Source organism: Chlamydotis macqueenii, chromosome 24 (genome assembly GCF_036417535.1).
Source record: "Chlamydotis macqueenii isolate bChlMac1 chromosome 24, bChlMac1.mat, whole genome shotgun sequence".
Lineage (NCBI taxonomy): Eukaryota > Metazoa > Chordata > Aves > Otidiformes > Otididae > Chlamydotis > Chlamydotis macqueenii.
In genome coordinates this window covers 6,913,774-6,940,330 of record NC_141579.1, presented here as the reverse complement: position 1 = coordinate 6,940,330, position 26,557 = coordinate 6,913,774, and the positions used below count along the sequence as shown (strand labels likewise).

Genomic DNA, 26,557 nt, shown 5'->3' with positions numbered 1-26,557 from the left:
AGACCCCCCGGCTCCATCTTTTGGTCATCAGCGGGGGGCAACTTCCCGATTTGGTCCAGTTCGATTTTGGTTCTGCATTCGCAGAGCAACGGCAATTTTTCTTCCCATTGCCCACAAAATCCAATCTTTTTTTGGTAATATTGACAAGCCCAGCAATTTAGCAGTTAGTGAAGATTGTGGATCCCGTTTCGAAACCGTAAGGCATCTGTACGTGCAGACTGCAGCCTGTATCTTCTGCAAAAAAAATTCTGATAAAACCCATTTCTTTTAATTTCCCAAATTTGATGCGTTTACGGAAAAAGCCTCTATCCTCAAAGCTGATAAAGCAGCTAGGCAGGCCACGCTCTCGTGCCCACAGAAGGCAGCTAACGCTGTCCGTAAAGCTCTTATTTTCTAACTTGTTTGGGCAAATGTTGGGGGTCTGGGGGAGGACAGAGCATCCGATGGAGTGAACTTCTCAGGGCAAAGCGGTGCCTGGAGGTCTCAGAGACCTCGTCCAAGGCGGGCCGGTACGGCGTTACTATGGGAGGCAGAAGAAAAAAAGAAATAAAAATCCTTCCCATGAAGAGACACCGCCATCACGGGTCGTTTCCCGGGTTCCGGGAGCCCTCCTGTTCTGCTCGAACACAACGCGCAAACACGAGCCCAGCTGGCTCGCGGGAGCGCCGGACACGCAAACCCGGGCTCAGAACAGGAGCCGTTCAGCTTTTACCTCGCCAAAACCGCTCCCCTAGAGCCTTCCCTCGCACGCAGAAGGAACCACATTTTCTCCATAATGAAAAAGGGCAACGCTGCATTTTTTATGAGGCAAAAAAAGCCTTTCTCAAAAGAAAACGTAACAATTCAACAATTGGGTTCCTACCTGCACCTGGCACGCTTAGAAATGCCACCGAACGGTATCGGAGCCCGTTGTGAGGCATTGTAAATGGGCGGTAAATTACTTCTTGATTTTTCTCTTTAAACTTTCATATCAGCCGATAAAGCCCCTTCTTTTCACTCCTGATCGGAGGAATGCCAGGCCTGCCGCGGCTCCCGTTAAATAAAGGGAGGCCAACTTTCCCCTCGGCTGCCGAGCGCGAGCCCACGGGACGGCACGCCCGGCCGCGACCCCTCCAGCCCCCGCCGGCTCTTTGGAGCGGGACACGGGCGCAGCGGGCGCTCAGAGCTGGCGGCCGGCAGAGCCAGGCGCCGCTGCTTCCTCCGCTACCTCCCGTTTTCCAGGAGAAGACAATTCCTCTTTTGTTTCAAGCTGTAAATAACCAATTAGGGATTCCGTTTTATGCTGCGATTTCGGCAGCACTGCACACAAATCCTGAGCCCTGTGATGTTTTATTCAGCCACCCCAAGGACCGGATCGGTAAAATATATTTAGGGATGTATTTACAATTAGTTGCACTTTTAAGTAGGGCGTTTCCAAACGGGAAAAAGGCGCTTGGACGGGCAGAACCGCTTGATAACGGTAATGCAGAAAGCACCGAGGCTCTTTCCTCGTGCGCCGCCGCGTTTGGTGAGGTTTGTGAGCCGGCGAGCGCTCTGGCAGGGCTGAGCTTTTGCCTTCAGACAAGAAAAACTCATTTTCGGAGAGCGAGCGCTATTTGGGAAAAGCAACGAGAGCTTAGCACGGTAGCGGTGAATGTTCTCGTATAAAACCCTGCTTTGGCTGTAATTAAAAATTCATACGGCCCTTTGGGGAAGAATTTGCGGCTTATAAAGCAATTTACCTGCTGCATTACGGGCAAGGTATTTTCTTGTCGCTCTTCGTTCCCGACTGGGATGCTTTCATTATTTTAACCTTGGCTCCAGGCTTCCTGCTTTGCCAGCTTCGGAAGAGATTTTTTTCACCCTACCTTGCCATCAGGAGGAGCAGAAGTTCTGCCCGGGCTGGGGCCGCAGCGCCGAGCAGACGCATGCGCGTACGGGGCCGCCCGAAGACAGCGGCCCGGCAAGCGCGACTCGCTGCGACGGGCGCAGAGAAATCCATCGGGAGCTGGCAGAGCTCTTTGCTTACAGCGGGGCGGGGTGACAATTTGGGGAAAAAAGCGGCGAAATTAAGTCGTCGCTGTTGCAAAAGACTGCCTTGTGTAAGGCCGCGGCTGCTCGTGCGCCTCCTGCTTGTGCAAAACGTGGGGTGGGCGTCTCAACAGGCCGCAGCCCCGCAAAGGCCGGGCTGCCCGGCCGGCCGAGGAGCCGCGGCGGCTGCCAAACGGAACTCTCACGTTCATTTTGAGGCAGAACGAGCGCTTTCGTTCCGGATTCAGCGGTGGCGGGCTCCCAGAGACGCTACTCTCCCGGCTCCACCGCGGCCTGCCCGCGTTTCGGCTGCGAACGGGCGGGGAGCTGCGCGCCCTGACACCACGGAGGGCAAAGGGAGAGGGAAGGAGAGCGGGCGCAAGCCGGGCAAGCCCGGCTCCGCGCGGTGCAGGGAGCACGGGCCTTCCTGCCGGCCGTGACCATGCTGTTACTGGAGTTCTGGCAATGAACAGTGCAGAGAAAGGAGAGAGGGCATCAGAAAATTCACAGTTAAGCTCTCATTTTTCAACAAAAGAGTTAACAACGTTCGTGCGTTAGGTCACTCATGCATCGCTGCCGTCGGCTCCGTTCCGGAGGGCAAGGGAACGGCAGGGGCTGCGCTACCGCTTTGACATGCACACACATACAGGACTCCTTCCCCCCAGTCCTCTAGGATACACTCCAAAAAATTAAATTACTCAAAAATCCTTTCCCAGATTGACGTATTGTGCTGGTTCCACACTAGCCTCTCGTTAATTTTCTGTGCTAGCAATCTCTTTTTTGGGTTTTTTTTTTTTTGTATTTTTTCCCCTTTGTTTAATTTTTTTCTTCCCCCAATTCATTTAAAACGCTTTTTGGAGAAAATCCATTTGGCTGCAGTTCATGCCCATGCATTTTCTAGTCATTCCCAGACATGCTCACTCCCACCGGACACCGGTAAGAACAAACGGCCAACATACAGAAACACCTGCTGTACTCCATACACGCTCCAGCAACACAAGCTTGGAAAGAAACCCCCCAGTCTCCACGGGAAAAGCATCCCCCCCAACCCGGGCGAGCGCGGGGGGCTCAGCGCAAAGCGGCTGGGGTTAAGGCAGGAAAGTCTGCGGCAGCTCATTCACCGGCATCGCTCGTCGTTTCAGCGTCGGCACCCTGGCAGCAGCGGTCTGCCCCACCGAGGGGGAAATATTCCCAGGGCCTCCCTGAGCTAAAATCCTGCTTTTTGGGCTCTCCTGAGCCAAAGGAAAAGGCAAACGCCATCAGGAACCAGGGACCAGCATCCGTACCTCCGCACTTCTAGGGCTGCCAGAGAAAAACAGCAAAAAGGGTACGTTCTCCGAGATGGCAGGCCACTTTGCTCTTTGACTGAGGGCATCTACCTTCTCTCAGCAAATTCCAGCACGGAAGGGCGAGCGTCTCGTCTCAGCCAAGCTGGAGCAGCGCTGCGGCCCCTGTTCCTCTGAGCAGGCTGCCCTGCAACCACGCTGCGTGGCACCACGCGCTTGCTCCGACCAGAGGACGAGGGGGACGGAGCCTTCCTCGTCTCCCAGACACTTCTAAGGCAGCGACGCGCCAGGCTGGGACTTCAAAGGAGCAGCCGCACCCCGACCACCTGAGCGAGCGCGACTCGGCGGACGCGCAGGGAATTAAACTGCGCCGCCATCTTCAGAGTCAGCTCTTACAGGCCTTATCCGTCGCTTAACGGTTGGGACATTAACGTTTTGCCTTCACCTGACTTCCACGAGTGGTAGCACAGGGCGGGACAAGATGTCACCGGGACTTTCATTGCCTTGCCATGCCTTGCCGATTTATCGGGGTTAAAAGAAACTAAAATAGCAAACTGAAATGTGGATTAGCCTCCATTAAAACTGTCAGAGGTTTCGGCTCTGTAGCTGAAAAGCGAGCTGGTGCCAAAACACGGTCTGCTCCGCGTCCAGGCAGGAGGGAGCGTTGAGGGTCCCTGAAAAACATCGGGAGTGAGGAGGCTGCCAAGCTGTTCGCCAGGCTGCCTCGAGCAGACGAGGAGGGTCGTTTTGCTAGCCTGCTAGGCTGATAGGGAAGTGTTGCCCTCTGTTTTCCAAATCTCCTTCTGCAGCGTAACGCAAACTGCACTGCTGACCCGCGAGGCGAGCGCTCCGCTGTGGAGCAACCCCCGAACACCACCCCGTGCCGGCGGACCCGCCGGACGCGCTGCCTGCCGAACTCAAAATGCAGGAAAACCCCTCAAGCACCTCTGACTTGGATTCCTATTCTCAAAAGCTGGGTTCCTTTTTCACGCGTGAAGCGATGACCCCAGTAATCAAGATGAGCGGAGAATCGCTCGCGCCCTCGGCGCGGCTCCTGCGCCGACGCCGTTTCCGCGGGGCTGGGGGGAACCGCTGCTTGCCTGGCGCTGGGACAACCAACCGGCTGCGAAGCTCACAACAGAAAATGACAAGAGCAGACAGACTTTCCAGCCCTAAAAACCATGTTAAGTTTATGAGATCGGTCCACCTGAAAGACGGTTTTCCCTTGAAGACTGCGTTTCCCCTTTTTGCCTCCCCTTCCCAGGCTTGTCTTGCCACTCAGCAGCGCTGAGAAATAAGAGAAACAGGAATGTGATACCAACCGTGAACTGCCGGTTCTGTCGTCGCCGTTGTGTCTACACACGGGAACAGAGGATTGGAGGAAGGGAAGAAACAGGAGGAACGGCATGCAAAAAAAGGGAAAATGGAAAAAATGGAACAGATAATATATGAGCAAGCTTTCAAAGAACATTGCGTGACAAGCAATAATAAAATGAAAGGCAAAAAGCATTTGAAGTGAGTTGCACTGTTTAGAAGACATGCCTCCAGTTCAAAAGCTATGAGCCTGAGGAAAACAGTAAATTTTTCTTTTTCCAGGACCTTGCCAGAACATGTACTGCTGGTTGCAAAGTCAGGGGAACAGGGACGGGGGAGCACACCGACACCAACGCTTTAGTTGGCAAGGACCAAAACGGAAGCTCAAGACCGGGACAAAGCGCCGAGACTCCGAAAACGGCTTTTACGCACTCAAACATTGCCTTCACCAAAGCGCGCGGGGCCGGGGGCTGATCCGCTCCCAGTGCTCTCCTCCATCGTCCCGTGCAGGGCACCTGCAAGCCCGTCAGTCCAGGGCACAGCCTCGGAACCCGGACCCTTTCGGGGGTGGCAAGCAAACGCTAAAAATGAGGGGGCTCCCAGAAACCAGGCATCGAGTTCTGAAGGTGCGAGCGGCCCTCTGCCTCGGCCACGCCGAACCACGCCCTGTCAGATGCTGGATTTTCTCAGTGTGAAAACCTGACCCAGTTAACTGGTTACCAGTTATCGGTAATTGAAATATACTGGAGTTTTTTGGTCTGAAGCTGACTCCACCGCTGGAAACTCCCGGGGGCTGCTGCCCTGCTGACTGAGGGATGCTTGGTCTCTTCACAGCCATGTGCAACAGCCAATTTTAAAGACTGACCCAAATCTGAAGGCTTTTGCTGACCGCCCTACGTTATTTCTTCTATGCTAACAGGTCCAACTGATACCTACGCACGTTACCCAAGGTACCGGCCTACGCAGCTATGGAAACTCCCTTGGTTTTCATCTGGTCCTGCGTACCCTGTGGTGCTGGTTGCTCGCTGTAGCGGGCTGGCCTCTCACCACACGACCACACCTCTGTGAACCCCTGCCCACGCGCTGACGGCAGAGCCCAGGCTCCGCACGGCTCTCCCCGCTTCGGCGCAGGCAATGTTTGAATGAATAAAATCCTCGGAGTAAGCGTAGAGAAGCGCTCTACCGCGCGTCTCTGCCACGCAGCCCGGAGCTGGCGTTTTGCGGCCACAGCAGACAATTCAGGGCGGCGGTTCCCCCCGCTCATGTGCCGGCCGGAGCACCCTGCGACGGGCAGGCCTCCGCACGTCCCGGGGCAGCAGCGGAAAAAGGAGGACCTGCTCCTGTGCAATTTAGCGGAGGGCAGCCCAGGCCTGAATTTCTGCAGCACCAGCGAAGACAGGAGTCATACGAGGAGTACACAATACTTACAGGTACGAGGTCTACATGCTTTAATTACGGAAGCAAAACAAATAAACCCTGCACAATCGAACAAACTGCAGCGAGATTTGCATCACAGATGACCGAGCCGTCATCAGCCTGCTTCCACTGCCAGCATCTCCTGCGCTCGTCCTGGCAATCGAGTCTAACGCAGCGTAAGTACGCCAGCGCTCGCTCCGCTGCCGGAGCTCTGGCAGGGCTGCACGGGACGCCTTCCAGAGCGAAAGGGAGAACACGAGAGGGGCTTCTCCTTGCTTTCGGGGGGCAATCCCCAAACGCTGCCTCCTTCTAACCCAGCAAATGGCCAAGGGGACAACGGTGGTGAAGGCGGGGGGGCGTTGGTGTTTAGGAGGGGCTGTAAAACTGAGGATTAACTCCTGAGATAGCATCCTGGCACCTACCAACAGGCTCAATTTACTGTCTTCCTGAAAGAAAAAGGTTACGTCAGCTTTTACGCTAAATAGAGGATCTGCGGAAGGCAAACTTGGCTTCGCGGGCTGGAAGAGATATTAGTCAAGGAACAGTGCAAACTGGACAGTGCATCTCGCTTCCCCGCCCGGGGACGGAGACCGACAGGTTACAGAAAACAAAGTTCTCAAGCGGTTTTAAGTGCGAACAAAGATCCGAGTCACACAACACGCTGGCTGCGGCTGGAATGACAAAGTTATGATTAGCAAATGGCTTGGATGGGTGCAGTAGGGAACACAGACCAGTTAAAGCTCAGCATGAGTTTCTGGAAGGCCGGTTCAATCCCAGAGTCGTCTTTGAGCAGAAGGACTGCACGCACACGGTGCTCCGAAGAGGAACGGTCTCACGTTGAAGGAAAGCAAAGAACCCGCCCCGACACGGGCACGCTGCTGCAGCGCTCGCACGGCAGAGGAGAGAAAAGTTGTCACCGCTGCTTTGGTACGAAATTCGTCAACACAGGTGAAACCGTGCCTGCAGCAAACCCCACCGCTGCTCTGCCATAGGCAGGAAGGAACGGCCCCGGCCCAGCAATGCTGCTGCTAAGCCAACCCAGAATTTTAGGAAGGACTGGCTAACTTTAAACGCGCTTTCCCAAATTCCAGGTACGCACTGTTGACTTCTACGCCACGTTTCTATGCCCGACCAGACTCACAGCTCCCCAGAGATGAGGCTTCTGCCCCACGTCCTAAAAGAAAAACCATCTCTTCCCCTTAAACCTGGACCAAGAAGCAAGTCCTGGATATGTTTCTCACCCAGCTTAGGTTGAACGAAGCCAACGCAAGGCTTTGCCGTCGCCAGAAAGCACCGTTCTGGCCCTGAGCCAGGGGTGTGGAGAGCGGCCACGCAATCGCGCAGAGCTGGCGCTCATCGTGAGAGGTCAGCTGGTGCTGAACAAAGGGCTGCTCTACACCGGGCGGCAAAGCAGGGGGCGCGGGGAGCGCGTAAACACAGCTCGACGTGCTCCTGTCCATCCTAGGGCAACGGCTTCTCTTCCCGATTCTGATCGGTACGACAACAAAACTGGCCGTGTGGGGAGACGTAAAACAACGCAACGGTCTGTCAAAACCCACGTGCACGTAAATTCAGCAGAGGACTGGTTCATAATTAAAGAAAGGAACCACTGGCCTCTAGAAAGCCGCACGTTTCACTTAACCGCGATTTCCTTTTAGCCTTGGCCGTAAGAACGGAGTTCAGCGCGGCCAGCTCTGAATGAAGAGGCTAACGCCTCGTCTCGCGGTACAGACGGCGTTACGCGCCAGCTAAGCAAACCCGCACGACGCCCAGGTCGTAGGCGCTCGCCGCCTCATTAGGGAGCTACCCGAGCGTGCACGCAGACACCGACAGACGCACATATTTACACAATTGCTGCAGGGAGGCATCTGGGCAGCACGGAATTGAGTTACGAGCTCCGTCACGATGCCTCCGCGTCTTTTCAAATGGATCCTCTCCAACTTCAAACTGTCTGCGGAGCGTGGCAGACTGGGCCCTTTAAACTCGCCCGTAATTAGTCCGCAGCCTCCAAGGGAAGGCGTACGATGGAGGAATATTAAAACCCCAGCAGCAACGTTAAATTTGCCGGCTGAACACTGGAGCTGCGGTGCTGCAGCCTCGGAGAGGCAGCCGGCACGCCGCTATTGTGAAGGGAATGACAACAGCACAGCGCCAAAACTACGGCAAAACCCACTTCTGCTTCTGTAACTGAAAGAGCTATCAATAACTACAGACACCCATTCCATACATCGCTTCTTAAATGGCTTTCTGAACGGAAAAGAACAGCCAGTCCGGTCAGTGACTCGACCGGGGTGAGCACGGATTCCCTCATGGCAGCCTCAGGGACCGGCGCGCGGTATCACAAAGAGGGTTTCCGTTCCGCTCCAATCCTTAAGCCGGTAAAAAGCCCTACAGCATCCCCCTCGTTCCCAGGGAACCCGCTGGACGTCAGCAGGGACGTCACACTTCAGTGACGTTGCGAGAGCGCGGTCCGAGGGGCACAGGAGGCTGAGGACCCCTCAGGTGCTACAGCCCTTGCTCCCGGAAGGACGAAACGCGCGCTGCGTGACGATACCCTGCCCGATCCTCCGCAAACCGCTCCCAGCCCGCGCGGGAAGCTGCGTGCGCCGGCATGCTGCAACGCACCGCAGGGATGCTTTGATTTGCAGAGCAGGTGTTTCACAGAAATGATCACAATCTGCACGGCAGTTGCGTGTGACAAGAAGAAAAATATCCCAAAATCACTGCTGAGTTTTATTTGACTCTCTTTCCTGTAACAGGCCTGTCAGCTATTCTCTCTCCCTTTTTTCCCTGTAACGCAGTCACATCCTGGATGAAAATGTCAGAAGAGCGCAATATCGTCTTTAAATTAACTTGACATTTTACCAGGGACGTTGAGAAGCTCCAACGGAAAGCAGAAGTTAAATAAGAAATAATTTGGGGGAACAAATCACAAGGTCGAGCCCCTGCACGCTGACATCAAGCACCTGGGCGGGCCCTGCTCCGGACGCGGTATCCAGCCTCAGCATCCATCAACAGCTCCCGCTTTGGAGCTCGCTGACTTCTGAACGCCTTCAAGTCACACAGCTTGCTGGCTCCTCCTTATCAAAAAAAAACCCCACAAAACCAAAAAAAACAGCCACAGCACAGGCTTGGTGCTACCCAACCAAACTTCTGGGCGAGGCTCGAGCACCCTTGGGAATTCTCAAGCCAAAACCGGCATCCTGCTGCTAGGACGAACGTTCCTCTCCCAGGAAACCACCGCTGTCCAAAGCCGGTATTCCAAGAGCGACTCCGGGGTGATTCAAACGGTGCAGCTCGCTCCGCTCTATCCGTCGTACGTCTTAACGAACCAAGCCACAAGGACGAGCTGAGCTGACAAAGGGAGCTTGCCAGCGATAAGAGCTGAACGCCCAAGGACGGTCAGCACACCAGTGCGGGCGGAGGACACACGGAAAAGACCAGGCTCCGGCGCAGGAAAGCTTTCCAAGCACCTGCCCCGCGGCAGAGCAACGACGACAGAGGAAAGGCTGTAAAGGCCGTGCAGTTTGGGAAACTCAGCTCAGCTTCTTCTCCTCCTCCTGGAAAAAGCAGCAGGTTAGCTTTTCGGAGACCGTCGCCCAGACCTTCCTGCTGTAAATCCACTTCATCGGCTCAGCGGGCCGCTGGAGGCCAAGCCGACAGGCGCAGCCGTACAGGACCTGGATGCCAAGCGAGGGGGGCCGATGGAGGGACCCTTCGCTCTAGGCGTGCGCTCGGTGGGTCTGCGGAGGGAGCGTGGGCACGTGGGGAGCACCCGACACAACACAAGCCTTGGACAGAGAAACTCTTCAGTGCAGGGGTCTCTTCCCTCTTTTTTCTTTTTTCAATTAAAACCAGACAGTTGTTTTTCAGAACTACCCTGTGGTTTCAGGGGACGTGAACCAGGCCAGTATTATACAAGAAATGTGGGGGAAGGCAAAATAAACCAGATTCCGATCCCCCTCACCCCAAGGAACGGCTTGGCCGGCCGACGCCTGGCACCCAGCCTGCCAGCGCCGACAAGAACGCCTCGCCTGCGACCAAAGTGCTTCTGTCACGCCAGGAGACCATTCCAGCGTCTGGTGACGATGGGAATTAAGGTACCAACTGTCTCTGGAGGCTTTAAAAACTATTTCAACGTGACGATGCTATGTAATTCTAGAGATTATGTTAATCTGACCTGATTTTTTCCAGCCACAAAGTCTCCTAGCTATGGAAGAGGAGAAGCTTCTGCAGCTTCCCGCTGCCGCGTCGCTGGCTGGAAAACACACACGCGCACGTTCCTGCGCTGAGACGGGAGGTGAAGCTGTAGCTCTTTGTGGGAAAAGCACGCTGACCTTGTGAGCAGGAGACGTGAAGACACACGTCAAGAAGATGCAGCCTTGGATCAGTATCAGGGAAGAACACCAAAATTTCTCCTATCAGCATTAACCAATCTTCTTCCTGCACATCGTGAGCGGTAACTGCTGCAGTCTGTGAACAACATGACATTTTCGCTACGCTTCCAGCCTCCTCAGCAGGTCAAAGCCAACAGAAAGGCACCAAGGAGCCGAGGGAGACCCGCTCGGGTGTTGCCAACGGGACGTCAGCAAGCCTGAAGTTTGTGATCCTCCATCGTTGGGAAAAAAAGTGTGTGAAAAACGTAGGGCACCCCACGCTCCTGACCCCAAGAGACCTCTGCTAGGCTGACAGAAGAGCAACCCACGATTCTGCTGTAAAGGAAATAAAGAGCTGCCAGCCAACGCACCTTTGCGTGCCTAACCGATTTCCAACGCAGTCGTACCTCCCCATGGAGCAGCGTCCTCACAAAGGGCAGCGTGGATCCTCAGGGCCGCGGTGTGCTCCGATGGGAAGCTACTGAGGAGAAATGGCTGGGAAAATGTCGCGCCGGAAGGTCCTCCCTCCTGGAAGACCATCATCCCCTCGCCTCCGCGCTCAAAGCAAAGCTGTAGGACTTCAAGAGTGGTTTCTTACCCCTGGAGACAGGGACTGGAGGAGCACCACCCGGCTGCACCGCGAGGGTGCTGAGCACCTTCCGGGTATCACGCAAACCCTGCCAGGGCTGCCGCCAAACCTGGACCACCCAACAGCAGCAGCAGCCAGACCACAGCCACACCTGAAACCAGCTCGGACGGGGGTCCTGGTGACGGCCGCCTTCGGCCTCAAGAACCGCCCACCTCCCTTCTGGTTTTTAACACGAAAAAGCTCGGAAAGTAGCGTGGAGGAGAGCTGGGAAGCCTAGAGGCCACCGAAAATTCACAAACAGCTTGCAACGCTTGCAGCGGAAGAGCAAACAACAAAACCGCTCTTTATTAGGAACAACCTCCACCGGGGAGCCCGAAACGGCTTCGGAAGCCGGTCCTGGGGTGATCCCTAAACCCACAGGCTGGTGACAGCCCAGCTCCCGGGAAAAGGACGGTCATCAGCGTCTGCAGGCACCGACAGAAACATCACGGGGTCAACCAAGCAGCCAGGCAAATTCCTTCCAGCCTTCCAAAAATCCCTGCAAGCATTAACAGATTGCCGCGAAACACAACAAAACCGTACGCACGATCATTTGCGCGGAGAGACACGGGCCCGAGCTTCTCTGCAAGCAGCTCTTAAGGAGACCTGAGCGAAGTCCGAAACCTCCTCTGAAATGAAAGCTGGTTAGGGTAGGAAACGAGGAGCAGAACTGAAACAAAGGCACCAAATCGCAGAACGGGGAAGCGGTCGCCGCAGCGTCGCAAGCATCCGACCTGGGTGCCCGCGGTTCGGCGTTACTGACAGCCACCTGCAAAGAGGAGGACAGAGAGCGGCACGGTGGGGACGGCACGGTGGCGGGCCGTGCGCCGTAAGGCACGCTGGAAGGAAGGCTTCGACCGCTTGTCCGTGCCAGCGGAGTCTGACTGGGTTGCAAAAACCTCAGGAGGAAAGAAGCTACAGAACGCCCGCAGCGGGCCAGTTAGAGTCAGCGCAGCAACGTCGTCACAGCAAATAAAACGTGAAGGCGTTTACACAGGGGGTGGTCTACAGCAACCACAAACGTCACGCCATCAGCTATTCAATGGCCCATCCTCACCTGCACTTTGTCACCTCCACCTCAAAAAAAAAAAAAAAAAAAGGCAAAAAAAAAAAAAGCAAGCAAAAGCAAAAACAGCAGTTGAAAAGAAAGGATCAGAAAAATGACAATGCAAGTGATTACAAATAAATCGGGAAGGCCTTCCTCATGAGCGAGAGAGTCGGTCTAGCCAGCAAACGCGACGGACGCGTGGCAGAGGTGTCTCGCCATCAGCTGGCTGGTTTTACTCCTCTGTTCTCGCAAGACAGGGAAAAACCAGGGAAAACCCTCAAAAAGGGCCCTACAGACGGCGTTTGACCCAAAAACCGACTGGTGGCACTCGAGAGGGCTTATCAGAGCCAGACCAGCACCCCGGCGTGAGAACAAGCATCCCGATTCCCGTGAGGTGAGGTAAATGGTGACAGACCCAACTTGCTGCTTCCAAGTACGCGTGGCTCAGACACGGCTACTGACGGGGCGGAGGCTGCAACAACCGCCCGTGCCGAGCGAGCTCGCGGGCCGCGTGCCTCCTTCCTTCGAAGGAGCCCGGCACCGGCCACCAGTAACGGCGTTAACAGCCGTCCCTGCCCCGGCAATTCCCGCCTTTCCCGAACACCCGCAGCGAGGACGGCCCGACCTGTCGAACCCCCGGGACTAGAGCTCGCGCGGTGCGGTGGGTGTATTTCAGGGGAGAAAGAAAGAAAAAGAAGTGATTTGTTTGCTGTTTTTCCCCAGGCTTCATGCTCGGCTAGTACACAGAAAAGACAATAAACATTCATTCAGGACATTCCCAATGGTTATGAAGGTACCGTACCTGCGATGGTGGTAGGGATGGTGGTGGTGGTGGTGGTGGTTGTTGTGGGAGGAGGGATAGTTGTGGGGGGATCTGGATAAAATATAAAAAGGAAAATAACAAAAAAAGCAAATTAAGAAAAAAACAAGCAGAACACAACAGCGATCAATTGCGATCAGAGAAAAACAAGGAGGCTAAGAAGCAGCACGGCTGTGGGCGCCTTCCCTCCTCTAAAACCAGGCGGCGAGGGCCCCGCTGGCTTTAGGGGCAGCGGCCAGATCCCCGCGGCCGGACGCGGCCTCGCGCTCAGCCCGCATCTTGCCAGCCGCGCGCGGGCCGCGCCAGCTGGGGAATCTGGCCCTGGAACTCCCCCCCCCGCCCTCTACCATGCTAAAAAACTAAAAAAAACCAAAACAAAACAAATAAAACCCAGCATAAATTAGTCAATGAGAGATGGAATGGGAGAGGCATAAGAAAAATAAACCGCAGGCTTTCCACGACAAAAGGAACAGCGCACACGCACAGAGACACAGTGGGGCTTTGCGGGCGCTCCACGCGGACTTCGGAAACCCAGCGGGGGTTTGTGCGGGGCGCGCTGCGCGGTACGGGCCACGTGTCGACCGCGCCAGCGCCGGGACGCGGCTCACCTCCTTCCCGCGGCCGGCAGCGTCACCGTGCTTCCTCTACGAACACGCGCCAGCGGGGTGTTAAAACTACGTCAGAGGCGGCCACAACACAGAGCCATGAGAGCGTCACCGCTAAATATCCACTTCCAGGTTTGAGGAATTTCACCAGGATTGTGCAATAAGAAAAATCAGCGTTTTCCTGCCAATTTCAGCTGAAGGCCCCTGGTTTTGCGACTAGCCCTGCGGGGCCGCTGCTCCCTGCGGCCGATGACCGCTTCCCAGACCCGCGGTGACCCAAACGCGGCCGCCCTTCGCAGCGCTGCCGCCTCGTACGGGGGCGCGTCCGCGTCCAAACCGTCGGGCAGGAGAAGGGAGACGTGAGGATGGAGAAGGAAAAGTCCCCGTGCCCAGATGATCAAACTGCATGCGCTAAGCAGCCGGGAAGACTTTGAACTACGGATTCACTCGGCAGTCGTGGAGCATGAAACGCTTCATGGGCTTTTGATTTCAGGTTTCCTCTCTAGCACGTCAACGTCTCATCCCTAACACATCTGCTGCTCTTTTTATCTCCGAGCGAGCTTCCTCAGATTGCCTAATTAATGCATCTGAACTTTAATTATATGCTGCACCTTTCTAATATTCCATACAACTTCTTGAGGGCTGAGGAACGTTGCCTCGGAGCCCGCTTTGCCGGGGAGCGCGTACCTGCGGGCGTGCTCTGAGCGGTGAGCGTCCTTTCCCCACGCGGGGAGCACCCCAGCCCCTGCGCTCGCGATGGGGAACCTCCCACTTGCCCCTAAATACCTGTGGCTCCCTGGGAGCACGCTGGGAGACCCAAATGGCTGGTAGCGCAGCAGAACCAGGGGAAGAAAACCCCGGCCTCTCGCCAGGACCAGCAAGGGCCGACAGACCCCGCTCGTCTCGCCAGCGGCACGGGGATGATGCTCCGCAGCAGACTCTTCCTCCACAACAGCAAAAAAACCCGATTCTGTGCTAATTGCGCTGGAAGTTTCTAGCAAATGCGTCTGCCCGCTCCCACGGGGAGGAAAAGAGTGAAACAAGTGTCTGCACCACGTCCGCAATTCCCCGCTTCCCAGGCGAACGCGGGTTGGGGGAGCCCTGCAGCGACACGCGGCGAGAGCCGGCCCCGGTAGAGGGGCAGAGGGCAAGCAGCGCGGCACGTCCTCCCGCCAGCTTCCACACCGGAGATGTGTCTGCAGGGGCAGGGATTCCAGGGCTGATGCAATATTTACTGGCTTTCACGGGAGCAAGCTGCCCAGGGCTGGTGAAGGCCTTCCACCGACGAGTGGGGCACGACTGGCACGCTCCATGCAAGCAGCAGAAGTTTCCTTCGGTGACAACCTGAGCTCAGCTCCATACCAGAAGGCTTCAGATGATGGCTGCAACCCAACTGCTTCCTCTGCACCAGCGCCTCCGGATCCCTCCCTTTTAAACTCAGGGTTAAAAGGATTCTTTATGCTGCCCAGAGCGCCGGATTCTAGCGGAACACTCCCAAATGTGCGGAAACTGGACGTGGTGGGATGCCAAACTGTTACCTGACCACGAGCTCCTGACAAGCCACAGAAAGCCCTCCCTCACATGGCCGAAACACCTGCCAGGTGCCCGGACTCCACAGGTTTACGTCCCCTGGGAACCCGCATCTCCTTTAAACAACGCCGTCTGGGGTCTCCTGCGGATTTAACCCCAAGGGAAGCTGCACTGAGGAGTCCAGCGCGGTCCGGTTCTCACCCACACCCAGGACCAGAAGAGTTACCGAGTGCGAGAGCCACTACGAGCCCTGAATCCCAGCTCAGTAAAGCTGCTGAGGGCTGATCTACCCAAGGAGGAACACGAACTCTGCGAGGAATGACACCACCGCGTCTGCAGCCGCTGTATGGCAGCAGCTTTCCCTGGCTTTAATGTCCTGGGGAACTGCCCGTGTCCCATTTCAACTCCTTCACTGCTTCTCCACAACAGCAGCTGTTGCTTTCAACGCCAGTCTAAACAAGGTAGGCTTTTTTATCCCAGCACACAAATTACTCCATCATAAAAGCGTCTCTGACTTCGTTCTGTACACCGGAGTCTTTTGGGGCTCCAGGCACCAGGAAACTCCCCATACGACGTGGCAGATGAGCTCAGTTTCAGCTCAAAGCTGTAGCTCTGCTATTCTCTTCAGCCTCTGGGCAAGTCTCTAGGACCGGGCTTAAAATGGCTCCTGGGCAAGCGGCACTGGACGGGCGATGCCGCTGTTTATCTGGGTCAGAGAATTTGTGCAGCCGAGCTCCATGGCTGGTGCGTGGAATGAACCTCAAACCAAGGCGGGGAACGGCCCACCCGAGGCACGGGCCGTACCCGCCACGAGCCGAGCCCAGCCGCACCAGAACCGCTCGCGATGGTTCAACACGCAGCCCAGGGGAATTGCTCGCGGTTAAACCGGGGGATCGCTCCTCAAGCGCCTGCTGAATCTCGATTACATGGGGCGCCTCGTGACAGGAGCACAGGGCTGGCAGCAACGGCAAAGTAACGCAGAGGAGGGGAAGAATTAAAGCAGGGACTTCACAGCGCTTTGAAAAGATGCTGAGCCGTGTTCTTAGTGTGTGCTCAGCAGCCACGGACAGGCTGAAGACATCTCATTCCTCCAGTTTATTTACTGGTTTGTAATTATCTGGGGATGCTGGCTGACTCTCTGGTAATTTAACCTGCTAACGAAAGACCTGGAAATCCCCCCGGACCACGGCTGAGGACACTGGAGGAGGCATGACAGAAAGGAAAAGGCATTATCAGCGAAGTCCCGGGAGAACTCAGGCCAGAGAACTTTGCGGCTCTCCCCGCGCCCCTGCTCTGGCTTTGCCTTGCGCCGCGCCCGGCAGCGGAGGGGTGCCGCGGCCCCGAGCACGGCTCCGGACACGGCTCTGCACCCCGTGCACCGCTCCGGGGCGTGCAGAAGCACAAGAAAGGGTTTTCCAGCCCCTGCTCCCGCCCAGCAGAAGGCAGACGTGTCGGGAGCTCCCTGTAAATCTTGCACCAAGCCAAACGTTAAGTTCTGTCACAGCTTTCAGAGCGCGGCATGTCGCAATTAGGCGTAAAGGAGTCTAGAAGAACGGTGGGTTTTCTCACGTACCGTATACAAAGAGCATGTAATCCGCATGTGATTTCCCCACCGCGTTGGAAGCCTCACAGCGGTATGTACCATTATCTGTTTTGTTTAGGTTACTAATGAGAAGGTTTGAACCAGACACTACAACGTGTTGAGGCATCTCATCATCTACTCTTAACCACCTCATGTCCGTAGGCCTACAGAGGAGGGAGAAAAAGAAACAAGCACATTACTATTTTCCTACGGTAACGATGGCATCTTCAACAGTTCATCCACAGACAGAAAGCCCAAACCAAGAAAAACTGCAAAGAAACAACAGACACACTTTTTTGCGCTACTGCAGCCCAGATGCTGTTGGGCTTACCCAATTTACATTTACTTTAACCCCACAGGAAACTGTATCCAGACCTTAAATTTTCTGAAAGCACTGATGCAAGCAGGAAGAAAGTTCATTAGTGGTTAATCATTCGCTTATCAGCAACCTGCAGCCTCTGGGGCTAGGGACTGAGCACGCATAGGGACTGAGCGAGCGTCCGCAGGGTGCTCTGTGTGCAGGCCTGGAGCGCGCGTGGCAGAACGAGCACGTTTCTGTCAGGTTTGAGCCCTTCCAGGAGGCGATGCGATGGGCCCCTGGGCTCGGCGCTGGCCGTGCCGCTCACCAGCAGCGTTTCGGCTGCTGGAGGAGAGGAACGCCCTTCTCCTCTCCCCTCCCGCCTGGCCAGCCCGCAGCCTCTCCTGCACCCCCTGGCTAAGGGACCCACCCTGAGCATCGCGTCTGCAGCATTCAGGGAACAAAATCAGTGTCTTTTGCTAGAGCTAGTTGAGAAAGCGGGTGCTGGGGGGCTTGGGATGGGGTCATTTTTTTTTAAAAAAGATCTCTATTATTATAGTCCTTCGGCAGCAGGCAGGACAGATCAGCTACGCCTGAGACAGCCTCCCCAGCAAGAAAAACAAGGGTCGTTCACCAGCGAGCTCTTAAAAGGGGACGTTTCCACTTTTCCTAGCGTCCGAATGGCAGCCACTGTCATGACGCAGAAGCTCCCGAAGCTTCAGCATCCCAGTCAGATGGCTGGGACAGACATAATGCCGAGCAAAACCAGTTGGGTATCGGCCGCCTGCTACACAGCTGACATCTGGTTTGGGACGAGGGCTTGGCGCTCTCCCCTCGCATCCACGCCGTCGGCACGCGAGCCGCAGCGCGGGCAGCAGAACCGCTCGCGAGAGCAGAACTGCACTTCGACCTCAATACGGGTGGAAAGGGTTTCGATGCTCCTGGGGACGGTTTTAAACGGCTACCTGTGATTTTGGCGTCCCAGGCTTCACAGGCTGTGTGCAGCCTGTTTCTCAGAGACGCGTCTCACCCCGGATGCCCTCAGAGTGACTGCAGCAGCATCTTCCCGCTTCTGTCACAGTCCCGGGGTTTGGGGTCTAGTCTAACAAACAGCTGTGGTAACACCAAACCAGAAATTTCTGCTCTCTGGTCTTCGGTGTTCCGCCGAGTTCCCTCCTCCATGTTTGCGCTGACAAATGATTTTGTTTAACTGGAAAAACATCCCTGCTCACCTTAAAGGATTTTCTGAAATCTGTCTGCCGTAAAAACACAGAGCTGAACGCAGCCCGTGATTTCAGTGTCCATTTGCCTGGGCTTGGGGAGAGACAGGTGGAGCAACCTACGTGAGTGAATTCCTAGCGCACTACTGCATCACCGTAACGTTAAGCGGCATGCTGCCGGGGAGATGCGTCTCTCTTATTTAACATCTGTTTGTGTTATTCGTAGCCTGCAAGGAAAAAACGTAAAGCAGCCTATTCAGGCTGGGAGCGGCGGCAGGCTGCCGCGGAGGAGGGCAGCACCCGTGCCTCGGCAGCGCTGAGCGCCTGCGGCCGGCCCGCCGCTGCCCGTGGCAGCAGAACTGTCAAACCAGACGGCTTCCAGTTCCACCACAGCCGCAGGAGCTCCGCAGCTCTGGGCACGCTACCAGGGAGACGCTGGCACACCTCAGGGATGTTTGCAGAAATCTTACGAACGTGACAAAAATAAAACAGGTAGTCAATATTTGACAGCCATAAATCTGAGTGGAAGAGGAAGTATTTCAAAAAACAAAAGTCGACACAACTTAAATTAGAACAATGAAAGCGTGGAAGAAAATCTACCCTCCCTCGCCAGGATTCTCCTGATCCATAAATTCCTTCAACTACACAGGAAAGCCTCAAGGGCATGGCAAGAAGGGGAGAAAGAATAAAACCTGCATTGCATAAAAACCACACAGGGCACCGAATGGGAGGAGAATCACCACACAGTCACCACGAGCAGGACAGGCTGCCTTACCTTGGGGACCCAACTCCATTTGAACAAGCGCTCAGCGCTTTGGTGCCACTCGTACACCCGCGTACTGGGCCTCACTGGGACTCGGTACGCAGGGCCCCGGCCTGGCTTTTGCAGATTAACTGCCAGCGACTGCCGCCCCGGCCATTCCCTGCGGGAAGAGGCGTGCCGTTGCGGGGCAGCCACGCCGCCGTGCTTCCCCTCTGCGCCCGAGGCCTTGCTGCGCGGTGGCCGTGACGCGCTCTCCTCGGAGCTCGTCGAGGGGAAACCCCCCAGCCACGAGCTACGCAGGAATAAATGCAAATCAAAATAGATATCTTAAATGCGCAGCAGGCGCTCAGGCGCGGAAAGCATCTCTCTCTCACACTGCTACGGCATCTTCGCAGCAGAGAATGGCACGCTGAGCGTCTGCAACAGCAACAGAGGCCCAACAACGTCTGCGCGCCTCTCCAGCGTGACCCCGTCGCTGCCGGACAGCCTGGGCCATCCCGGGGAAGTGTCCAACTTACTGTGGTTTTCCGAAAGCCGTGCAGGTCAGTTCAAGCGGCTCCCCTTCTCTCGTCAGGCCTTGCACCGGGTAGTTCTGAGAAACCCGCACTTGAGGCTTATCTGCGGGAGAAAAGCGGCGTTCGGTGAGCTGTGGTGTCAAAGCGGCTCCGCCGCGCGTGCCTGAGCAAGGGGCAGCCCCCACCGCGCTGTCCCCTCGGCCCGCTCCGTGCCGCTCGCCATGGGGAGCTCAGCACGGCAGCAAGAAAGCGTGGACGAACACCGCGCCTCCTCGGGAAACACACTTGCTGCGCCGGGGTTTCTCGCTGAAGCTAAAAGGAACTCGTTTGCCTTCACGCCAAGGTGAAACCAGAGATGTTTGCGGAGCTCAGAACGGATGGGTTTTGTTGCGGATCATATATCACTGCGCGACAACGCCTGGCATCCACGCGCGTTAACACACCAGGCATTACAAGAGAGGCTTGCTGGGAACACAAAAAGAAGTCACAGCCGCCGCTGCCTTTGTTTAAAGAGCAGAAGGTTCTGTTTTGTCCAAACGAAGCTCTTCCAAATCCTAAAGTAAACACGGGGAATTAAAGCGTTCGTAGTTAGGGCGCCAGCTCGCAAACAGCTCGTAAGACCCTGCAGGGAAAGAAAAAGCCAAAGCACAAACCCAGAGTCCGCAATTAAGAAATTCATTACCTCCTACACCCGAAACACAGATTACAAACGCAACCTAAGCTGCAGCTGAAACGTCAGCGGCGCAAGAAATCAGTTCAAGGCTACCAACGCCATTAAGCCGTATATATTCTTCAGGAATTAACTGGAGTGTAAGGAACAAAGGCAGGCAGAAATATCAGCATGCACGAAGGCTGAAACCATTTACACGTTGCTGTTTCCTTTGGGAGTAGCTGCGACCAAAAATATTGGCTGGCTGCATTTTATTAACTGTGTTTAACTCATTAACGTGCCTCCTATGGAATACTGGAGATTAGAAAAAAAAAAACCCGTGTCAGGATTTAACCAATTTAAACTCTCATAATTTTCAGTAATGAAATAAGCTACACGAGTAAATCCTCTCCTGAGATGACTACACCGCAAACATTTTATAAACTAATCCCCAGCACAGATGCTTCTCGCAGCGATGAAACGGGGACGTCTCCGCAGGCCGGAACCGCGGCAGCCGCGCAGGGGCCGTCGCGCGCCCGGGCTGCGGGGTCCCAACACCCCGGGAAACGCGGGCGACTGGAAACGGGAGCTGGCCCCCTCCCAGCGACGGCGCTGAGCGCTTTCAGCCTGCGATGTAACGACGTGGAAGCGGCTGGTGGGGAAAAGAGGGAAAAGAGGTCTGTCACGGGCAGGCAAAAAGCAGCGTGGAAATACCGCTCCAAGCTCCGTCCGCGACGCTTGGGCCCGCGCCGCGAGCACTTACACAGCGCGTAAACACGGGAAGAGCGGTGAAACCAAGTATTGTGCAGAGAGTAAATCACAGGCAGCATCTTAAACGCTGCGCGTGGGCTCCTCGCTCCCAGTCACAATTCCCACCCCCCAGCCATCTGCTCACTGCTTATCATTTGCTTTGCGGCAGCACCTCGCAGCCCGTGCCAGAAACACGGATGCTATCATACCCCGCGCTGTAGCAAGAGCAGAAAACCTTTTCAGCCCCATTTCCACAGGAACGCGACGACGACGGCACCCTGTGCTGAGAAAGCTCTGCGCAACGTCTTCCTTTCCTGTTGCTCCCATCTTGTTTTCATCAATAAATAAAACCATAGTAAATGAATGACAAATAAATAATAAATTTAGTATTTCTAATGAGCTCCTTACCAGCTGGCAATTACTCACGGAAATCAAGAGGAAGGCACTGAAGGCTCACCGCACTGAGGACAAAGCGCGAGCGGAGCGAGCTCTCCCGGAATTCCAGGAGACGAGCCCTTCCCTCCCAGTTTTCCAGCCCCACAGCCCCCACTCAACGAACGGAAGCAGCAAGGGGAACCCGGACCATTTCCATCCGGACACCGCAGAGACGTCACCTGCGATGTAAATCCGGGCTTTATGAGCACAGGTGCACATGCTCGTGATGACAAGAGCATTCCCAACGGGAATCACCGTGGAGGTCTCTCCTACGCAGGACTCGCCAGCACACCAGTAACTTCAGTGGGCACTTAGGAAAACAGGAACGGCTCCACAGGGCTGAAGGATTCAGGAGGATGGCTGGCACTGAGGAGAACCGATGTTTGAATTAGGCTCACGGTATTTGAAAAAAAATTCCACTTGCTTAAACAAAGAATTTGGAGGTGGTGTCTTTTTCTTCCTTTTTTTAAGGACGCGCTGAAGTCCCACTTCTGTTGCCAAGCGTCCCGGCTCAGACAAAGCCAACATCATTTTCTTCAGATCACGGACTCTCGGTGAAGCTTTGCGAAGCGCCGAGCTCAGCTCCCGCACAGCACCGCGACGCGGCGCAGCCCGCGCTGCAAAGCCGTGACGGCTCTCAGGGCCCGGACTTTGTCACCCATTCACCATCTTTTGGAAAAGACCGCGTTCGAGAGGCGACGTCTGTGCTGTACGACCTGGGCCATGACAACCTCGAGCACGGGGCGAGGAGCAGCAGGGGTTTCACCACCAAGGGCACTCCAGCAGCCCGAAATCCCCGCCTCGGAGCTCCCCACCCTACTGCCGGACCACTACGGAACCCTCACCGCCACTACATGCTCCGCTGGCAGCCAATTAGATCCAACAACCCCAAGCTATTTCCTACCGCGCCTCTTTCCAGCGGCTTAAAAAAACAGCCTGGTAATTTAATAAGGCGCTTTTATTAAGCGAAATTCATTCAAAAGCTACGAGTGATACACAAGGTTAAATACCAGCAGTCGAAAGGTTACGCCGCAGCAGCAACCAATTTGAAAAACTTATTACAAACCCGTTCGGCGTTTGATGAGATTTCTTTTACGACAGGCGCTCCGTGTGCCTGCGAGCGCGCGAACCGCGGCCTTCGCGGCGAGGCCGGCACGCTCTGCTCCTCGCCCCGCCGGGCGTCGTGGCGCGCGCCAGCCCAAAGTTACCAGAACACTCCAGTTATTCTGCGTTTGTCCCAGTTCTTCCTCCTGTCAGCTGCTCGCCCAGTTTGGCTCCGAGGCCAGCACATCCACTCCAGAAACACCCTTGTTTGCCGATTGCTCCCTAATGACCGTCCAGTTAATGATTTCTGAATCCATTTAAACGCGCGCTCCGCCGCCGATGCTCAGACCTCAGGACCTGATCCTGCTCCGACGCAGGACCACCTCCCCAACCGAAAGGCCGGTTTTCTTGGGAAAGGCAAGAAGGCAGGTGGAAGGCGGTTACCTTCTCGCCCTGAAGCTTCTCCCCCGGAAAACAACCACAATATGCACAACGAGGAAACTACGCGCATGCCGTAGTTCAGCCTGCACTGCTGCTTTTCAGCCAAAACACCGAAATCTATTAAATGAACGGACCTTGTGTTCAAAATAACGATTAGGCGTACGGCTGGCAGCTCACACTTTGTCGCGAAGAGCCTTCCGACCCCAAACGCGACTGCAAAATTTGCCCTCGACCGAAGGAATGCAAACCCGCGGCAGGAAAAGGGAAGCCGGTGCCAGGCAGGTGGGCTGGGTGCGAACGCTTGCCTTCCGGCGTTCGAGCTGCTCCACGCCGGCGAAACGCGGTGTCGGGCTGCACCCTGCGCTCCCGGCTCCCAACAACGCTCCTCCAAGAAAACCTTATTAACGAGCTTGCAAACGAGCACCCAACTGGGAAATGTCACAAACAAGAGTGGCTAATGCCCCAGAAAATCAAATAACTGCACACTCGGCTGATTGTGCTGCTTCTCATATTTACTAAAAGGAAAAAAAATAAAGAAAAAGCTTTAAATCAAAAGTTTCTGAAGAGGTCAACACCTCGCCGAACAAAACAACTCATTTATTCCTTTTTAGAAACCTCCAGATGATAAATTACGCTGATGTTAATCACTTCACTGCGTACTCTGCAATTAATATTTGTACGCGATGGAAGGCGAAGGATTGCTGGAGATGCGACGGCGTCCGCACGGGGCTGAGCGTTAACGCATCTGGGAGCAAAAACCTCTCCCGCCGCGACTGGAAGGGGCTCCGCTCTTTGCCTGTGCGCGTACAGGTGTAGGTATCATAAAAACGAATCTGCAATTAATCATCACTTCAGGAAAGCAAAAAAAAACAACCCCAGCAAGCCGGAGAAAGCCAGAGGTCGATGCTCTGCCTGCCAGCCCCGCGTCAGGAGATAAGGAACAGCAGGACAAAGGCTGAACCGAAGCGTCTCCCAGAATATCCACCTCCATTCCGCTCCTTAATGGTATTTTAATGCCTTTTGTTGCTTCATTTCCTTTCTAAAATTACACTTGACGCACTCGCCTTCCACCCCTCACTGAGGGATGTGAACGACAAAAGCCAGGGCCCGCAGCCAGAACCCGGGACGCTCCCTCACCGACGCCGCGCAGCGCGCCGCGGCCGCCCACGGCACGGGTTACGCGCACCGGCGTGGCCGCTGATCAAGCACGAAGGCGCTATCGCAACCGCGCGTACGCGGCACCATTTGTCAAACCCTGTTTGCTCTGGAGAACAGAGCAACGAGGAGCAGCAGCGGCACACCCCCCCTTCGTGGCCAGCGGCTGGACAGCGAGGGAGGGCAGCCTGGGGAAACGCCCGCGGCCGTCTCCAGACCCCGGGTTGGTTCCCTTTTGCCGGTTGCGTTTTGAACGGTTTCCTGCCATGACAAGTGTCTTGCCTCTCCCTTCCTCGCTTTCCAAACGTTGCGGCTTGTCTGCTTGTTTTTTTCTTTAAAAAAAAGAACCAAAACCTTTCCAGTTGCATCTCACAAAAAAATCTCTCCATACTCTGAAATCTAGTCAGAGAAAAAATGCCTCATTATCCGAGAAGGCTCCATCCATCATCCTCCCGCCCTTCCCCACCGCATTTCATGCTCGAGCTGGATACATTAGGTGCTGAGAAACACAACGTCTGCTGAGGAAAACATTTCCCCGTGCCCGGCTGGCGTTCCGGAGAGGCGGATCCGCTGCGCCCTTGGTGGGAACGGGCAGGACTTACGGGGAGAGAATGTAAGGGCGGGCACTGGAGCAAGCACACAGCTAAGCCATCGGGAGCGGCACTGCTCTGGCTGCCGGAAGAGCAGCGGCAGCCACACGCGCGAGCACGGGACGAGCAACTCACGGCGACGGGCGCCGCTTTGCCGAGTCAGCAGCTGGTGGGCCTGCAAGGGAACAGCACGGTCAGCGGAAGCGCACGAACGGCAGTCGGGAGCCGTCCTTCGCTCTGGAAATCCTGCAACTAAAAAGCAAGTGAGAAGTGTCAATTAGGTGTGATTGCAGGAGTCCACCTTCCCCAGGAGGCCAAGCCCATGTCCATGGGAGCTCTGGTCGGGATGCCTGTCTGTGAAGACAAGAGGGCCTTCCCCCTGCTCGCACTCTCCATCAGCCAACGACGACCATCAGCAGAAGCTCAAGGGTCAAAGTTTGCTGTGTTTCGGCGTTTTCCACCCTGAGCAGGTACTAAATGCAAAGGTCTGGACGCGCTCCACCACATGAAGCCCCAAAGCTGCTCATTGCTGGGAGCCGCAAGGTTATGATGCACGACACGTTCTTCTGCCGGTACGCGTCCCTCCAGCCATCTGCCGCTGCCCACCGAACGCGCGGACCAGGTCCCCGCATACAGGCGCAACTGCTTTTAGCAAGCTGAGAGCTCAGCCCAGACCAGGAGACAAAAGCAAACTGGTCGAAAAGCCCTGTTCCTACCCATCCCCGTTCCCGTCCGAGGGGGCTCAGCCGCAGAACCAGCCACGGGGCCGCTCAGAGCCGTGCCACGGGCCGGAACCCGCGCCGCGGCCGCAGCGGAGCCTCCAGCGCCCCGGCTGAGGATGGTGCGTGTCCCGTCGGACAGTCAGGCGACCGCTGTCTGCTCTGCGCGCTGGGGAGCCCTCGAAAGGCTGCCAACGGGAGAGTCGAAATGGGATTTATCCGAGGAAGAATGGAAAAAAAGGGTGTTAGGTTTTTGGCAGAAACAGTGCCCCTCTCCCACCCCATCAAACGATGGGGATTTCAGATTCCGCTATCTCCACACGACCGGGGAGAGAGGACTTTTTTTTCCCCGTTAAGTATTTGATCAGGCCTCACAAAGGTGCTAATGTATTATTAAAGCTAATGGAGCTCCACAAGAAATGCTAATGGACATTAAGTTTGCATAAATGAATTACACATTAGCACAGTCGCACGAAATCCCGTGTCTGCCGATTGAAGCGGTATCTGATCACTTCTGTTTTCCTCATTACGGGAACATTGCTTCCCGCTAGTTCCAGAGATATGAGAATTGTAACCAAGATGTTCATCACGAAACTACATAATGAAGCAGATGAAATAAATTAATACCAAACTTCCTCTTCCCTTTTTAATGGGATGCTGCAGCTGAAGTGACCCTACAAAAATAGCACCTTGCGTCATCTCAGCACCCCCGTCTCCGAGGCACCTCCAGACACGCCAGCCGTGCCATCAGGCCCTCTGACTTGGCTTTTGGGAGCCGCTTTCTGGGTGGGGGCGTGCGCGTGCAGCATCTCCGTCATCCCCCTCAGCTGAGGGTGGGGCACGGCTGCCCTTGGGGCCACAGCTGTTTTCAGGGACCTGCTCGTAAACCTTCTGACCATCACATGCGGCAGAGCGGCTCCTAAGCGAAGCGAGCCGCGTTATTAACACCGACCGCGTTAGGAGCACTGCAGACGAGAGCCTGGCCTTAATCCGTGCTGTTACTCAGACTCCACACAACTCACGTCACACCGCTCCAGAAAACCAGTTGGTGCTGTACGGGCACTGCACAGTAGCAAGGTTTTGCCAGTAAACTCACACTGGTGGCCAGCGGCTTTGATGTGGCAGCAGAGACGCACTTCTCAAAGAGGTAAGTAGGCTGCTGGAGGAAAAACACTCAGATCTGATCTGTTCTGACAATTACAAAGCCCAGCCAGGAACCTTTGATGGCACAAGTTCTGCGTAGAGAAAGTTATTCCTTCAGAGAAGAAAAGTACGTATTTATGGTACCGCGGAAGGGCTGGGAAAAGCCGTGCCTTAACCCGTGAAGTGGTACCCAATGTTTTCACTCCAATTTTTACATAAC

At 55.4% G+C, this 26,557-nt stretch overlaps 1 protein-coding gene across 5 annotated transcripts in view; it reads right to left on the bottom strand.

Annotated features, from left to right (window-relative positions):
- CADM1 (cell adhesion molecule 1) overlaps positions 1-26,557 on the bottom strand; it is a 117,428-nt gene that overhangs the window by 7,970 nt on the left and 82,901 nt on the right. For 3 of the 5 annotated variants that reach the window (XM_086766213.1, XM_086766209.1, XM_086766210.1), the window contains exons 6-9: positions 19,415-19,514; positions 16,607-16,779; positions 12,881-12,952; positions 4,619-4,651 (exon numbers count right to left, since the gene is read on the bottom strand). In XM_086766213.1, coding sequence (XP_086622339.1) covers positions 4,619-4,651; positions 12,881-12,952; positions 16,607-16,779; positions 19,415-19,514 — 378 coding nt within the window. The remainder of the gene's footprint in view (positions 1-4,618; positions 4,652-12,880; positions 12,953-16,606; positions 16,780-19,414; positions 19,515-26,557) is intronic. The other 2 variants (XM_086766211.1, XM_086766212.1) reach the window with 2 other exon arrangements.